The 16,464-nt window shown below is 47.3% G+C and overlaps 1 protein-coding gene across 8 annotated transcripts in view; it reads left to right on the forward strand.

Annotated features, from left to right (window-relative positions):
• Positions 1-16,464, forward strand: part of MYOF (myoferlin) — a 176,003-nt gene that overhangs the window by 142,850 nt on the left and 16,689 nt on the right. For 4 of the 8 annotated variants that reach the window (XM_070057611.1, XM_070057607.1, XM_070057610.1 and 1 more), the window contains 9 exons: positions 2,859-2,935; positions 4,756-4,812; positions 6,279-6,290; positions 7,327-7,425; positions 9,555-9,680; positions 11,426-11,581; positions 12,087-12,178; positions 15,178-15,348; positions 16,014-16,162. In XM_070057611.1, coding sequence (XP_069913712.1) covers positions 2,859-2,935; positions 4,756-4,812; positions 6,279-6,290; positions 7,327-7,425; positions 9,555-9,680; positions 11,426-11,581; positions 12,087-12,178; positions 15,178-15,348; positions 16,014-16,162 — 939 coding nt within the window. The remainder of the gene's footprint in view (positions 1-2,858; positions 2,936-4,755; positions 4,813-6,278; positions 6,291-7,326; positions 7,426-9,554; positions 9,681-11,425; positions 11,582-12,086; positions 12,179-15,177; positions 15,349-16,013; positions 16,163-16,464) is intronic. The other 4 variants (XM_008270211.4, XM_051823936.2, XM_051823938.2 and 1 more) reach the window with 2 other exon arrangements.

Raw genomic sequence — 16,464 nt, forward strand, 5'->3', positions numbered from 1 at the left:
ATAATTAATACATAAATGATAGAGCTTTGCATAATACTTAGAGTTCCCTAATAAATAATGGCTAATGATACAGGGGTTTTGCTGTTACTCATTTCAATAGTTACATCCTTTTAGTTACCTTGTTCCAGGGACTGTTAGGGGCTGAGGGCTCTGTCACATCAGTGTAGAAGATCCCAGACCCCTGAACTCGTTAGATCAGACCCCAGTGGAGGACTGGAAGACCCTCATTAATCTGATCCTTGGTAGCTTCAAGACAAACAGATGCCTTCTAGTTAAACACCAGAGGGTAGCCAGTTCTACTTAAGCTTCCATATGGTTTGTAATTAATTTCACTGATCCTTAGAAATGCATTCAGCATGTGACTCTAAACATCCTGTGTCCCTAATTCAGAGAAGAGGGGGAAACAAATTCATCATCACATTTGAGCAAAATCTTACATGTGTTTATCAAGAAATACCCCATGCAAAACATTTTGTGCTGAACTGATGGTGCCTAATATTGCAACTTTTTTTTTTTTTAGAACAAGAAAGATTTTTGTAACTGCAGGAATTGTTATATTTGGGTTTCCTACATAGAACGTATTTCCTAGCATGTTCTCTACTGCTCTCATGAGCAAAAGTTCTTTGGTTTGAATACATGAAATTGTTAGGATAGCACAAATGCTGGGGCCAGCACTGTGGTGCAGCAGGTTAAAGTCCTGGCCTGAGGCGCTGGCATCCCATAGGGGTGCTGGTTCTGGTCCCAGCAGCTCCTCTTCTGATCCAGCTCTCTGCTATGGCCTGGGATAGCAGTAGAAGATGGCCCAAGTGCTTGGGCCCCTGCACCCTCATGGGATACCTGGGAGAAGCTTCTGGTTCCTGGCTCCGGATCGGCTCAGCTCTGGCCGTTGCGGCCATCTGGGGAGTGACCCAGTGATGGAAGACATCTCTTTCTCTCTCTGCCTCTCTCTGTAACTCTGTCTTTCAAATAAATAAAATCTTAAAAAAAAAAAAAAAAAAAAAAAAGGAAGGCACAAATGCTGCAAACTCTGTGGCAGGATCTCTTGTATGGACCTCCTTGGGTCTAGTGCCCAGGACGAGGCTGGGCCCACGGCAGCAGGCTCCCGGTTAGTGATTCTCTATGATTAAAGTGGATTTTGGGCAAGAGTGCCGAGTTCCAGAAGAGGGAAATCTGGTACTTTCTTAAAACCAATGATAGGGTAGAAGTTGAGGAGTGTACCTCGGTTGACCTCTTGTTGGCAATATACATTATAGCCATCCCCTCTCCATCCTGTCCCTTAGGCTTTGTTTCATGTGGGGATGGTAGAGTGGAGAGCTGATACATAAGAGGGAACTTGAATGCTGTGGTGTTCATGCATTCGTGCCCGTCTGGCTGCACCTGCCAGATTGTTGGAGATGTCTGGGTTTTGTGGGAGTTCAGAGACTGCTCACAAATCTGAGTGTGCCATATGTATACAAAACTGCCCAGCAACTGGCAAATCATCATCGCTTAATAAATGCCAACATCACCCTGTTCATTTCTGATATTTATTGAGCACCTACTTTGCTCCATCTCTGGTGTGATTACTTATAGTTTTGTACTAACTGTTAGATCCAAAGCAAATATCTGGCTTTCTCTTAGCTTCAGTTTTTGTTTTTTAGTTAGTTTTTTAAGATTTTATTCATTTATTTGGCAGTTATAGAAAGAGGGAGAGACAAAGATCTTGTATCTGCTGGTTCACTTCCCAGATGGCCACAATGGCAGGACCTAGGCCAGGCTGAAGCCAGAAGCCTGGAACTCCATCCAGGTCTCCCTCATGGGTGGTAGAGGCCCAAGCACTTGGGCTTTCTTCTGCCATTTTCCCAGGTGTATTAGCAGAGAGATGAATGGGAAGTGGAGCAGCCAGGACTTGAACCAGAATTTACATGGGATGCCAGGGTTTCAAGTGGTAGCTTAACTCACTGTGCCACAACTACTGCCCCAATTTGTTTGAAGTCTTTAAAAGGAGGATGATGGGACACTCTGTATAGGATGGTTGAGAGATTGAGATCATGTAAGTAAAAGTGCTTAGGCCGATGATGGGCATGTGGTAGGCACCTAAACATCATTTTTTCCCTCCCTTCCTTTATGCCCTTGGTGGGTTAAACAGAAGGTTCTTTTAGCTTGGTAGAGTTCATTCTGTCTGGATTTGGGCCCCTTGTTGGGTATGTGACTTCTTGGTGCCCTCTTTAATAAAAGGGAGACTTGGCCTCGCCCCCCCATCCACCCCCATCTAAAACCTTGGAACCTCCTGGAGCTGCTGCAAACCTGGTGAGCCCAGGGGCTGTCCCTGAGCCCCTTGCTCTAACCCCAAATCCTGAGTCATGACTATTTGGGAAGTTGTACATAAAGTCGGGGCGTGTGTCTCTCCCTCTCCATGTACTGTGGGAACAAGCCATTGCAATTTCAGACCTGAAACGCACAACTCCCCACCATGCCTCACCTCTCTTCTCTTCTTTATTTTCTGTGCCATAGAAACAAATTCTAAGAAGGCTCCTTTAGATGTAACCACATACACAAATCCACTTCTGTATCCTCTAAAGACATGGATTGACACATTCTTGTTTGAGCATTTCTGATATATAAATCCTGGACTAATTGTCCAAAACAAAAATGAGCCATAAAACCCCACAAAAATGTCTAAAACTGTATTATATTTTGGGGAAAGTGATGAATTGTTGGGTTATTTTCTAAATTCAGGTAGTAGTTCTCTTTTTTCAGTGTCATCCAGGAATAAATTCTAGCATCCACCCTATGACTGTTGAACTCGAACTTGGAGAAGAAAGTTTACCATTGTATTTTCCTAAGTATCTCAGATTATGAAATTGTTTGCCTTGCAGCTTCCCTGATGTCTGCTCCCCCCTGCCGGGATACCATTATTGAGATAGAAGACACCAAACCATTACTGGCTTCTAAGGTAGGCTTCGGAACTGATCCTTGGAACTGTCAGTTTTTATCTCTCAGATGTCCGAGCATTGGGTAAATGCAGTCACCAGCCAGTCACTGCAATTAAGATAATCATCATCAAACCAATTTTCCATGGACTGAGTAAAGACAAGAGTATAAATCTTGAACTCATCAAGTAGACTAGTAGTCCTCAACTATCACTAATAGTCACCCAGGAATCCTAAATAACACCACACCCAGGCCCCACCCCAAGAGGGAGAGGATCCGACATATAGGTATGTATTCAAACCTCCCTGAGAGATTGCAGTGAGTACGCATGTGTGAGACCATTGGTATAGACACTCTGCCTACAAACTGACAGCATTGCAATGTTCAGAACAGGGATCCATGCAACAAGCCAGGTTTTATCCCTGCATGAAGCAAAAGTGTCATAGATTTGTAATGACCCTATTTGTCAGTGTACAAATTCCCTGTGGTTTTGGCATGAAGAAATTGGTGGAAATACTCACTCAGAACCCTATTTTAAAACCATCCTAACGACTTCTGCAAGAAGGAAGGGGAAAAAAAGACTCAGCCCCAAAAAAAAAAAAAAAACTCCCTGTTTCTTTTGGCATTGAAGATGAACTTTCACAGCATGTTTTAATGTGCAAACTGGCCCACAATGCACATGATTGCACTTTAATATGTTATGTCCATAAACAGTGCCTTTAAAGACATCTACTTCCTTCCCGGTGCATTAAACTCACTAACAATTGGACCGTGTTAAATGGGGTCTCCACAGCCAACACTGTGCAGCAGTGTGTTTGAGTCTACCTCTGAAATCCTACATGCTCATAAATGACCATGTCTAATTTCCCATACTGTAGGTCACAGTGAGTAGTTCATACCCAAATATTCCCTGTGAGAGAAGGCTAAGTACAATATATTTTAAATCTTCTATGTAGATTTCACAAGTACTCTGGAAAAAGGCAGTTTAAGATCCTTCTTGGTAATCTGCCTCCTGTTTTACCATTTCCCATGGTCAATAAATTATTATATGTCTTCTGTGTACTCGGTAGCCCTAAGTACCATTGGCGTGGAAATAGAAGAATAAAACAATCCATGCCAATATTTTCACCCATTTTTTTTTTAACAACAGGTAACAGATAGGTAGGATACTCTAGCAACACAGTTCAAGAATTCAGTTTACATAATAGAATTGGTTGAATTACATCATAGGTTTGGTAGTATCTGTCAATCCCACTGTTCTACAAATGACTTTAATCTACTTCCTGTCTTCATAGCTAGTTGAGGTGCCCTGTACTGATAAAAAAAAAAAAAAAGAAAGAAAGAAAGAAAAAAAGAAAAGAAAAGAAAAGAAAAGAAAAGAAAAGAAAAGAAAAAAAGCTGGTTGGAATCTCCTCTGAGAACCTGAGTTTCCCTGTTCAGTAAGGTAGACTTTACACATCTATGCAAAATCCAGTGAGTAGAGTTGAACTTTGGAAGAGCCAATGCCAAGCTTGCTGATGTCCTGTATTACATGTGTATATAATATACATGTAATGAATATATTGCCACTAACTCGGTGCAGGCCTTGCAGCTGGGTAAACCGAGGGAATGGGTCAAATCCATGCTGTTGCTGCAGGCTTGAAGGCTGTGGCTCTGGGTGAAAGTGTCATGCTCTGGAAACTTAGGGCACTGCCCTGTACCGGCCATCAGAGAGCTTAACAAATGGGCTCAGCGCTACCACAGAAACCTGAGAAATAATATTAGGGCCAAATTGGTCAAGTGCTAGCCAGATCACACGGACGTTCTTACCTGGCCATCTCAACAACTGTCTTCCAATTCCAGTGCTTAAGCAGCATGTCAACAGCACTCAGCAAAATGACTTCACCAACGACAGTGCATGTATGTATGATAAAATGCGTGATGCGCTTGGGACTGTGGGGTCTCAGTCTAGAGACTTGACTTCTTCTTTCAGATTCTTTCTATTAGTAGATTTTGGAGTGAATGGTCCTCTTTAAACAAATTTGACTGTCGTCAGTCTAAGGAAAGGAGAATCTCCTGAAGCATTTAATGATTTGCTACTCTAAATTCATTATTGGGTATAATACAGTAAGTCACAACAGTTGCTTCGGTTACTTTTCCACGTGAAATAGGCATGCGTAAATTTTCCCATGTGAATCCCAAAACTTAAAGTCAGCATCTTGTCTTGAGTAATGCTTTTTAAGTCATGAACCATTATTTTTTGAAGTGATTTTGAACAGCTGGAAAATAGATATGAATAAACAGATTCTAAAAATCTGAACTCAGGAACCATTGAGAACGTGAAACTATTTTTGGTGTAAAATCCTTCTCTCCAAAATCTCAATTCAACTATGATGATGTAACCCTTAATCCAGCATTGGAATGAATCTAATAGAAAGAATTGACACATCTGTCTGTCTCTCGGCCTCTCTGGGAAATTCTCTTGTACTGAACAAGTCAGTCGAGACCGTACTGAGGAACACCCACAGAAGTCCCATGAGCCTCCCGCATAGCAGCGGTGGGAAGAGCTCATAGTGAGAATTGTTCTCTCCCCACATTTGAAATGAACTTGAAATTAGGATTTCATGAAGGAGGTCCAGGTAGCATTTCTTCAAACTGTTGCTGAGGGCAACCTTGGTTTGTGGTGCTGCAGGTACCAGGATGAAAGTGAAGTCCCCACATTCTAGTTCTCCCTTCTCTCATCTTCTGGATGTACTTTGAGATCATGAGTGGATTCTCCCATGCAAATATTCAACAAGAAAGATTTGGCCAATAAATAAAACTTGACACCCTTTATTAGAAAAGTTTTGATGGATGAGCACTATTTAGTGCTATAACAAGGGCATGGCAAAAAGTCAACAGCAGGCACCTACCTGATGATATTGTAATCATACAAAACTAGTGACAGGAGAGTTATTGAAGGGATGAGAGTTAAGCCAAGTTGCAAATATACTTTAGGAGTTACATGGAATGGAAGGTTTGGAACAGAGAGATGAGCCATTCTACACACCCCACCCCGCCGTGTGACCACTGTGTTAGTAGACCATGAGATTACCCAGCTATTGAAGATGTGAGACCGGGGTGGCTACCTCCATGCCTTTCACTTGGATACTGTGTGTAACTCTTTTGCATATTTTCAGAGGAGAAACTGATAAGGTGTGTTTAATGATGAGAACATCTTGACTAGAGTAATTTAAAGAATCCATCAAAATCTTGATAAGATAAAGTATGCATGAGAAATAATTTCTCCTCTCTTTCTCTCTGAATCTAATTTTCATGGGGTCTCCATATCCGTGTAATCTATGATATGGTTTGCTCTCCTCGTGACCGTACATGGGCATGCACAGCTGACGGAAAAGGTAACTATTGTGCACACTTCTCTATTTTTTGAATGGAAGGATGGTTTTTAATAATGCTATATCTTTATAAAAGGGAAAAATACTTGTATATTCCAAAGCCTTGGGATTACAACATGAGAGTCAATTTGGTGTAACAAAGAGGGTAATAAGATCCTGTCTTTTCATGCAAATTTTTTAAAATTTTAAGTTATATAAGTTTCATATATTTCATATATACAGATTTAAGAGCATAGTGATACTTCCCACCAATGCTCTACTTTTAAGATTCATATATCTTCTGCCAACTTTGTGACACATAAATATAGAAATAAAAATAGCCTTTCTTAATATCCCATCACTATTTCCAAAGTACGTCCAAATAAGCAATTGATGGGTCTGATGTGGACCGACTCTGGTTATAAATCTGGGCAGGATCATCTAAGGATGTCCCTCAAGTGACTAACATGCTATCCCTCTGCCCAACCAAGAACCACTCATCACAACCAGAGCTTCCTGACACTGGTTCCCTGCTAGAATCACCTGGGAAACTCATGACACATGAACTGGATGCCCGTGTCTTACCTCAGACTTACTGAACCTGAATCTTCAAAGGATTCAGGATCAGCTGGTTTAAATGGACCATCATGACTCCTTACCTTTGTTTCACCTTCACCTTGTAAAATTTTCAAAGCTCTTTCTCCCAATGACCATATATTGGAGGTATTATATTTCATTTGTTTACATAAATATCAACACAACTGGGTAAAAAAAAGTTAAAGCAGACAAATTAAGACTGTGTTTATAGAATGTAAGAAAGTCACCTAGAACAGCAGTGGACATTAATGCCAAATACAGTTCACGGGTGAAGGATGATCATTTTGCTTCTAGTTTATGAGCGAAGAATTATGAGCACTCTGTCCATCACCCATGTAAACAGAAGTCCTATGTACAATCTCACTGATAACAGGTCAGAGACTGCTGTTACCTAGCAGTTTTCCTGCATAGCTTGGAACTCCATCTCATCACTAAAAATGTTTCCATTTTGACATGTCTGTAGGAGGAAGAAATCGTTGACTGGTGGAGTAAATTTTACGCTTCCTCGGGGGAACATGAAAAATGTGGACAATACATTCAGAAGGGCTATTCCAAACTCAAGGTACCCGGACTTAGACTGGTGTGGGCAGCAGACTCAACATTCATGAAACTGACTCCAGGCAGAGCTAAAAAACCTTCACAGTGCTTCTGGGGAAGGACAGGAAAACCTCTGGCCTCCTGGAGAGCCCTCCTGCAATGGGTTTTGGCTTCTAGAAGATTCTCGGGGCTTGAGGACAGCTGTTGAGCTGTGGTTACATGATGGCCACTGTGGGGCTGGGGCACCTGGCACAGGGATGGGAATGGTGGCACTACATGAACTAAGCCAACCACTATCCTGCTTGACTCAGGGAGGCCCGGATGTCATGGTGCTCTTTGCAGAATGTTATGAGATGCCAGCATGCTTCACCCAGTCTTCTGTACAGAGATCAGTTTCCCCAGTTGAAAAGTCGATTCTAGCACATGTATGCAGAGTAAAATCACAGCTGGGCATGGGTGCCTAGCACAAAGGCAAGCTACAGAGCTAGGCAAGGCAGGCTATCCGTGACCTTTGTTAACGTTCTGAGTTTTCAATTCTGCATTCAGTTGTTTGGTTTGTAATGCACTCGATTGAATCAAATGCTAAAGCTTTCAGAACAATATATAGGAAAAGAATTTCAGTGGAACTAGCGAGTCATTGAAATTGTCCCCATCAAAATGGAAAACTCACATTCTTTCTTGTGATAGCCCTAACATCTGAATGTAGATCAAGAAACCCCAGCATATAAAGAACAAAATGGCCAAACTGGGCTGTTAGATCCCTTTCACACTTTCTCCTCTTCCTCTCTCCCCCACCTTGCTGCTGCATCCTTCTTCCTCTTCCCTTTTTCTGTATTTTTTTATAGGAGCATAACTTATGTGCAATAAAGTGATCCATTCAATGGATTTTGATAATTGTATACACCTATATAAACAATGAACCCAAACAAGACAAAAAACATTGCCATTGTGCTTGTTGGAGTCCCGGCTGCTCCCCTTATAATGCAGCTCCCTGCTGATGCTCCTAGGGAGGCAACAGAAGATGGTCCAAGTGCTTGGGCTCCTGCCACCCATACAAGAGACCCAGATGGAGTGTCTGGCTCCTGCCGTCAGCCTGGACTAGCCCTGATTTTTGCAGCCATTTTGGGAGTAAATTAGCAGATGGAAGATTCTCTCTCTCTCTCATTTTCTCTGCCACTCTGGAAGATTCTCTCTCTCTCTCATTTTCTCTGTCACTCTGCTTTTCAAATAAATACCTTTTTTAAAAAAGAATATTTTCGGCCAGCGCCACGGCTCAATAGGCTAATCCTCCACCTGCGTCACTAGCATACCGGGTTCTGGTCCCAGTCGGGGTGCCGGATTCTGTCCCGGTTGCCCCTCTTCCAGGCCAGCTCTGCTGTGGCCCGGGAGTGCAGTGGAGGATGGCCCAAGTGCTTGGGCCCTGCACCCCATGGGAGACCAGGAGAAGCACCTGGCTCCTGGCTTCAGATCAGCAGGGTGCGCCGGCCACAGCGCACCGGCCATTGGAGGGTGAACCAACAGCAAAGGAAGACCTTTCTCTCTCTCTCTCTCTCTTTCATTGTCCACTCTGCCTGTCAAAAATAAAAAAATAAAAAATAAAAAGAATATTTTCATCACCACAGAGAACTTCTCTGTGCCAGTCACTCTTGCAGAACTGTTGGCTCCCAGGGGCAGCCCGGGGTCTGAGTTGGATCACAGTAAACTGGTGCGCCTGTTCTCATACCTTACGCCAAAGACCTCAGGGTGCATTCTCTGCAGGTCTGGCTTCTTTAGCCCGACATGTAGAGCTGACACTCAACATGTTGTGTGTAACAGTGGCCATCCCTTTTTATTGCTGAGTAATAACCCATGGTGTGCACCTCCTACAGTTATCCATCTGCCGCTATGGACATTCTTATACCACTCAGATGCGTTCTTCATTTCTCTTTGCTAAATATGTATGTGATTTCTGGATTGTAGCAAAGGTGGATATTAAACTCCATAAGAAACTGCAGGGACTCTCCTAAGTGACCACCATTCTGCATTCCTGCCAGGAACACAAGGGCTCCTGCTCCCCCATGCACAGCCTCACCCCTCCCTTAGAGTCGTCAGCCCTTGTGATTTTAGACACTGTCTGCATATGAATAAGAAATGAAAACTGCTGCCGATTTTCAGATATACGATTGTGAACTGGAGCACGTGGCGGAATTTGAGGGCCTGACCGACTTCTCTGATACGTTCAAGTTGTACCGAGGCAAGTCAGACGAGAGTGAAGATCCCTCTGTGGTGGGAGAGTTTAAGGTGAGTTCAATGTGTGTGTGCTTCTCCCGTGTAAGATCCACCTGTACAGAGCTGCAGTCCAGGGCAGCCGAGCTCTGGGACGGGGACATGCCTGCCCTCTGAGCGCCAATGGTTGCTAGAAAGCGTTGGAGTGGAAAGGTCATGGTGGGGAGGAAGGTCCCTCAGGCTCTTCCCAGGGCCTCCTCCTCCCTTCCTGCTCAGGCCAGCCAATCTCCAGTCCTGCAGATGTATCCTGTCACCAGCCGCTCCTCCTCCCCGCCCTGCCGCCCCACCCAGGCCTTCAGCAGGATCACCGTGACAGCCTGCCAGCCCACGGTCCTCTTTCCTCCCATCCGGTCCACCCTCCAAGCAACCAGCTCGGATCCTGTGTCCTGACTCCTAAAAGACCTCACTTGGGTTTCCACTGGGACAAGTCCCAGCTCCTTCCTCCCAAAGGCAGAGCGACCTTTCCCAGGGACACGCCTCCCCCTGCCCCTCCCGCAACCTCCGCACCCGCCCCACACATGCCTTGTCCTCTCACACCTCGGAGCCCTGGGACCTGCTCCTCTCCCGTCCCTGGATGCCCTGCCTTACCGCCATGTGGCCTGACAAAGTCCTCCGCGTTCTTTAAGCGCCAGCTCAAATGTCACACTAAGAGCACCCTGGTTGCTTCAGGCAGCGTGACTCCCGGGGGGCCCTGGGCCCCCGCAGGTCTGGCTCGGGCTGCTCTGAAAGCACCTTTCATGTGGTCAGTCTCTGTGTGTGTGACCGCCTCCCCTTCCAACTGCACTGGGCAGAGCCGCCGCGGGTACAGCACCTTCCTAATTCTTTGCGGATAGCAGACACGACCCGCGGATCGGAGGATCATAGCTTCACATCCACCTGGGGGCAGTTGTCCACCCAGGGATCAAGAGTGCGGGAGGCGCTCTCACTGACCATCCCTGGACCCTTCTGCAGTCACTGAGTTGGTTTGTGGATCCCCAGTGCCTGGCACAGAGTGGGCACTTCCTGCATGCTGCTTTACTGAATGACGTAGCCGCTACTCAGATCCGGGCTTTCTCAGTCCAACTTTAGGGCTTTCCCCCTGTACTTAAATTGGTTTCAAGATAAAATAGATGGCCTATCTCTGGCTGAGCCACTGGTACACTGACTCAAAGAAACCATCTCTTGAGCGCCTGTGTAGGCACAGTCCCATCTTAGGCACTAGGAGACAGACTGGTGGACAGGGTAGATAGAAGCTCGCGGTCTAGTGAGGGAACAGTCAATGAACAAGTCACTTCAATGCAGGCAGTGAGTGCTGGCCTAGAGGAAAGCACGCAGGAAACATACCCCACCAGGAGCAAGCAGGGAGGTTTCCTGGAAGAAGTGATACTTTTCAGCTGAGACTGAAGGAATTAGCCTGGGAGTGGGAGAGGGTGCACAGGGGTGGAGCAGGAAAAGAGAACTCACTCACCCTTAGTGCTTTGTTTGATTTAAAAGTAATTACTTGTATTCGTATCTTCAAACAACATGCAGAATTTCATTCCTTCTCACCGCCACCTCCTCAGCCCGTGGCCCAAGCCCCTGTCATCTCTTAACCCGGACCACTGCCCGGGCCTCCTGTCACCTCTCAGAGGATTACTTTATTATCACCTCACTCGCCCTACACAGAGCGCAGTTTCTTTTTGCACAGGTGGCCCTCCATGGCTCAACCCTGCGAGTGTCCCTGGGGAGGAGGGCAGTGCCTAGGGCCCCGCGCCACCCACCTCTGTGCACCTCTCTCTTAGGGCTCCTTCCGAATCTACCCACTGTCGGATGACCCCAGCATGCCGGCCCCTCCCCGGCAGTTTCGGGAACTACCTGACAGCGTCCCGCAGGAATGCACAGTGAGGATCTACATTGTTCGAGGCTTACAGCTCCAGCCCCAGGACAACAATGGCCTGGTAAGACTTTGGGTGTGGGGCCTTCTCCTGTAGCAAGATAATTACAGTCATCAGCCTGGTAATTGTCACGTTCTTTCTTTCTTTCTGGGCGTCTGTTATCTTGTTAGAGGAAAGATACTTTATCAAAACAATGGGTTCAGGAGGATTGTCCCCATGGGGATTTATCTCAGAGCTTAGGGGCTTAAGGGCCTCTGGTTGGTTCATCCTTCTCAGTTTACAGATGTGACCTGGGCGGAGATTTGCTGCAGTCCTCCTGCCAGCGCCAGCAGAGCTGCCCCCCCACCCCCACCCCACACCACAGCCTCTGAACCCACACACTGCTCTGAAAGCCCGCTGGCCACCTGCCACCAGCAGGCACCATGGCTCAGAGCTCCTCTGGGGTGCCCAGGTGCCGTGGTGGCTGCCTTACTGGGAATGGCAGAAGTAAGCCGAGCCTGTCCCGGCACTTGACTTGAACTTGCACCCTTCCGACACCGTAACATCCCCTCCTGTCTTTTCCCTGCAGTGTGACCCTTACATAAAAATAACACTGGGCAAAAAAGTAATTGAGGACCGAGACCACTACATTCCCAACACTCTCAACCCAGTTTTCGGCAGGTAACGTACATTTTTCGACGGTTTTCTGTCTTGATGTTTCTGGGGATGTGTAGTAAGGGTGTTCTGTGCGCCCAGCCCTTTCAGGGCTCTGACACCTGTGATCACGTACTTGACAAATGTTCCTTCTAATCGAGAGGAGGGAAGAGTAAGGTGAATAAAAGCTAGTTGTAATGCACAAATACGGGATGGAAGCGAGAACGCCGGGACTACGTCATGACATGGGTTTCTCTGCAGGGGGATTTGCTCTGAAACCTTGGGGGGTAGGAGGACAGGGTGGTTAAAGGCCCCTGGGTGGGAGAAGCTTGTGGGGTCCCTGCAAGAGGGAGAGGGGCTTCCCTGTAGCGAAACGCTGTTCTCACTTCCAGAATCCCAGGTGTGCCCTGTTTGCAGGCATGTTTGAATCCACTGAATCTATAATCGAGTCTGTTTCCCAAACCACAGAGGGGCAGAAAGTGAAAAGGTCAGGGTGCTCTGCCCCACCAGGCTTCTGTTCCCGAAGGTTCTTGAAATAGCCTCACTTCCTTTGCGGTTACAACTTGGGATGCATCTCTGGACTGTTAGATTTCTCTCATCAGAACCGTCCCAGGCACCCAAATCCAATGATCTGGAGGTAGGGCCAGCGTCTTCCAGCTAGAAATTCCACTACTTCCAGCTAGTACTTCCACAGTCAGCACTAGCCTGTGTTTGTTGAGCATTTACTGTGTGCAGACACTGGGCTGCGTTGTTTATGTAAAACCATCTCGCAACTCTGAAGTCCTGTTACCCTCATTCTAACATCCAAGGAAACAGGCACAGAGAGAACCAGTGCCTAATAAACCTGGTCAGATCCAAACCCAGGCCATCTGACCCAGTGTCCTTGTGGCTTGAGCAGTCTCCATGTTGAGTGTGTTAGCTGGGCAGGGAAAGGATCAGCAGCCGAGAGCCAGGAGAGCAGAGCCTACTGAGTGGTAGAGCCAAGCTTTAGCAGAACTTCTGACTCCAAGCCCCATGTCTTTCCAAAACCCTTGGCAATGCTTCCTGTCCATGGCAAACCCATCACCTGTAGAGAAATGTTCTTTGTCCAAAACATTTGTGAAAATGGCCTTATTTCCCCAGAAGCTTGCTAAGTTGAGAACATGATGTTCTTGTTTGCTGTGTGGCCTGCATTTATATTTCTGGCCTTATTATCTTGCCCATGCTAACTCGCTCGCTCTGTGGCTTGTGTGTGTATGTGTGTGGAGAGAGAGTCTAGAAAGCCGCACAAGTCTTTGTCAGTCAAAGCCTCTTGGGCTTGCACATACCATTCTCACACACGGTAACACGTGTGCACATGAGACCACCTGCTCACGGGGCCCCTGGGCGTGCACGCACACCCGAGGCCACGTGCCAGGCCAGGGAGGAAGTAATCCCCTGGCACGGCAGCGTGAATGTTCTCCTTTTCTTCGGCTGATCCAGCCCTGAGGTCTAGACAGGAAAAGGCACGCAGGGCAGGAAGGAGGGCTCCATGTGCGGGAGCCAGGGAATCGGGGAGAGCCAGCTTCAGAGGGAGAGAGGCGGCCCTGTCTGAATCACTGGCCTCAGAGGAGCCAAGCGCGAGCTTCATGAAGTGGCAGGAAAAGTCTTGCTTGGAGCCAGTGAGCGGTGTTAGGAGAAAGTGATGCCACCAGGCTCTGCTTGAGCAGTGGCTGTCGGACGGGCAGGCAGACTTCCCCTCAGCCCGCAGGGTGAAGCTAGGAGATGCAGAGGCCACTTGACCAAAGAGTTCTTGTTCTCAAGGGGCAGATATTGCCCAGTGAGGTATTCTTGTGCCTTGTATAAGATTCCCAGGGAATCCTAGACCAACAATAGAATGTCATGGGGCAGGTGTGTACGGGGCTTCGGGGTGATCATGACTCAAGCACCTCTTCTCAGCTGGCCACCTGCCTTCTGCAGGCCTCCGCCCAGCCCAGAGAAGTCATCCTAGGATTTGTCAAGGAGATACCTGGATGCTTTTTAGCAAAGCCCTATTGTCAGAGCCCCCTCTGCTCAAACAGCTCAACATTCCTGGCTCCATATATTGAAGAGTGCAAGGAGAAGGGGTGAAGTACAGGGAGAGAGGCGGTCTTTCTGGGTTTCTCCTTGAATGAAATTCATGGAGCACCGACTGTGGGACTGGTGCCTCTGTACCAAGTTCAAAGACAGACCCCAAACCCTGCCCGTGTCAAGCTGATCCTGGTACCTTAGAACCCTGTGAGCCACATGGCTCACCTGCTGCCCGAAGTACCTGAAGTACCCGTGATCGTTTATCTCCAAGTCAGACCTGTTTGTGTTTTAATGCATACTCGGTAGGAAAGCTTGAAGGGCCCAAGGCCAATGGCAGACCCAGAGGGCGTGGGAGGGAGGGTCGGGAGCCTTCTTGGCAGCCTGCATGTCACACACACGCTATTGGCGGCTTCCATTCACACCCCTCCTCTGTGCTCTTGGGAGCGAATCAAAGACGTCTCATGGGCTACTGATCTCTGTGAAGGCAGAGAAAGGAGTGTGGTCGGAGCACAGACAGGGGGCTATAAGTCAGGGTGCTTGTGCCTCATTCACACCACTGCTGGGTAACGGTGCTTAGGCACCCAGGTTAGTAGGCATGGGATAAGAAAGATAATGATTTCAAAATACTTCATTATTATACTGGGTTTTGATCAATGCACACATGCCCACTGCGTTCTAAACGTTTCTTCAGCTGACCCTTATAACATGGACAGTATGTAACATCATCACCGTTTTACAGATGAGAAAGGTAAGTACACAGAGGTTAAGTAACTGGCCTGGAGTCCCACAGCTAGTCAGCAGCAGCGCTGGGATTTAAACCTAACTACTGGAAGCCCAATAGTATGTACTGCGTCTAGAGTAGTCCCTCCCACCCCGGGGATCCTAGTCTGCCACACTCCGACCCCAGAGCCGTGACCTGGGAATCCTGTGTAGGAACCCTAGCTTGTATGAAGTCCCCGGATGGATGAGAGATTCTAACCTCACACTTGTTTGTTTAGAATGTATGAACTGAGCTGCTACTTACCTCAAGACAAAGACCTGAAAATTTCAGTCTATGATTATGACACCTTAACCCGTGATGAAAAGGTCGGAGAAACAATTATCGACCTGGAAAACCGATTCCTCTCCCGGTTCGGATCCCACTGCGGCATACCTGAGCAGTACTGTGTGTAAGTTGCCCCATCTGACGTTAGCACCAGGAGGGCCTCTTCCCTGAGCCACTGCTCCTCTGTCAGTTAAGTGCTGTTTCCAATAGTAGGCTTGTCTTGGGGAGAGTCAGGGCCACTGCATGGCGCAGTTCAGTGATAGCCCAGGTAAAGTGGCCACTGGAGCAGTGCCCTGCCCTGCAGGGACGACGTGGGGAGCAGCCCTGGAAAAGTACCCCCCCCCCACCTTGGGCCATCAGAGTGAGGGCTGGCAGTGTCGGCAGGAAAGAAGTCCCTGCCCTTTAGAAATGAGGACTCCTGTCTCTCCTCCCCCAGACGGCTCTCTCCTGCCCTGTCCCTCTCCCCCTGGAGTCTTCCTAGGGTAGTTAAGGAGACATAGATGGCAATTTCCAGGTGAGGAGCTGGCCTATTATGATCTTAAACTCCTCACTTTTACAGAGGAGGAAATCAAGGGTAAAAACAAATCAACGACCGAATGAATATGCCGGATGGGCTGAGGCCAAAAGAACATACGGGCCTGAGGGCTCTGACGTAGATTCCAGACAGAGGTCATTGTAGGCACTGATCACTGTTCGCATTGTGCGGGGGCCCTTGGAAGCTCGTGAGCGTGGGTGTGTGGATGCAGGAAGGCCCTGCAGTAACTCCAGGGTGTGGGGTGCGATTCACAGGTCTGGGGTAAACACCTGGCGAGATCAGCTGAAGCCAACACAGTTGCTTCAAAACATAGCCAGATTCAAAGGCTTCCCGCCACCCATCCTCTCTGAAGACGGAAGCAGAATCAGATATGGAGGACGAGACTACAGCTTGGATGAATTTGGTGAGCTTGTACCTGTGAACTGCAAGCTGGCGCAGAGTCCGCTAACCCATTTGCGTCACTGGGTCACATTCTCCCGTCCTGTGTTCTGCCTGCCCTTTGTGGGTCATCCCTATTTAAGCTCCCACCGCAGGGCTCTAGGAAATAATTTCTGTGTGATACATAATGAGCTCAAAAAAGCTCAGATGGAAACGTAAGACTTTCTCTTCTAAGTTGATTCCAGCCCTGCTCTGAGAAGCCTCAGGGCTGCTGGGGCCTGGTTCAGAGAGCCTGCTAAGCTCCCATTTGGCTCCCTTCCAAGCTTG

This window comes from Oryctolagus cuniculus, chromosome 15, assembly GCF_964237555.1.
Source record: "Oryctolagus cuniculus chromosome 15, mOryCun1.1, whole genome shotgun sequence".
Classification (NCBI taxonomy): domain Eukaryota; kingdom Metazoa; phylum Chordata; class Mammalia; order Lagomorpha; family Leporidae; genus Oryctolagus; species Oryctolagus cuniculus.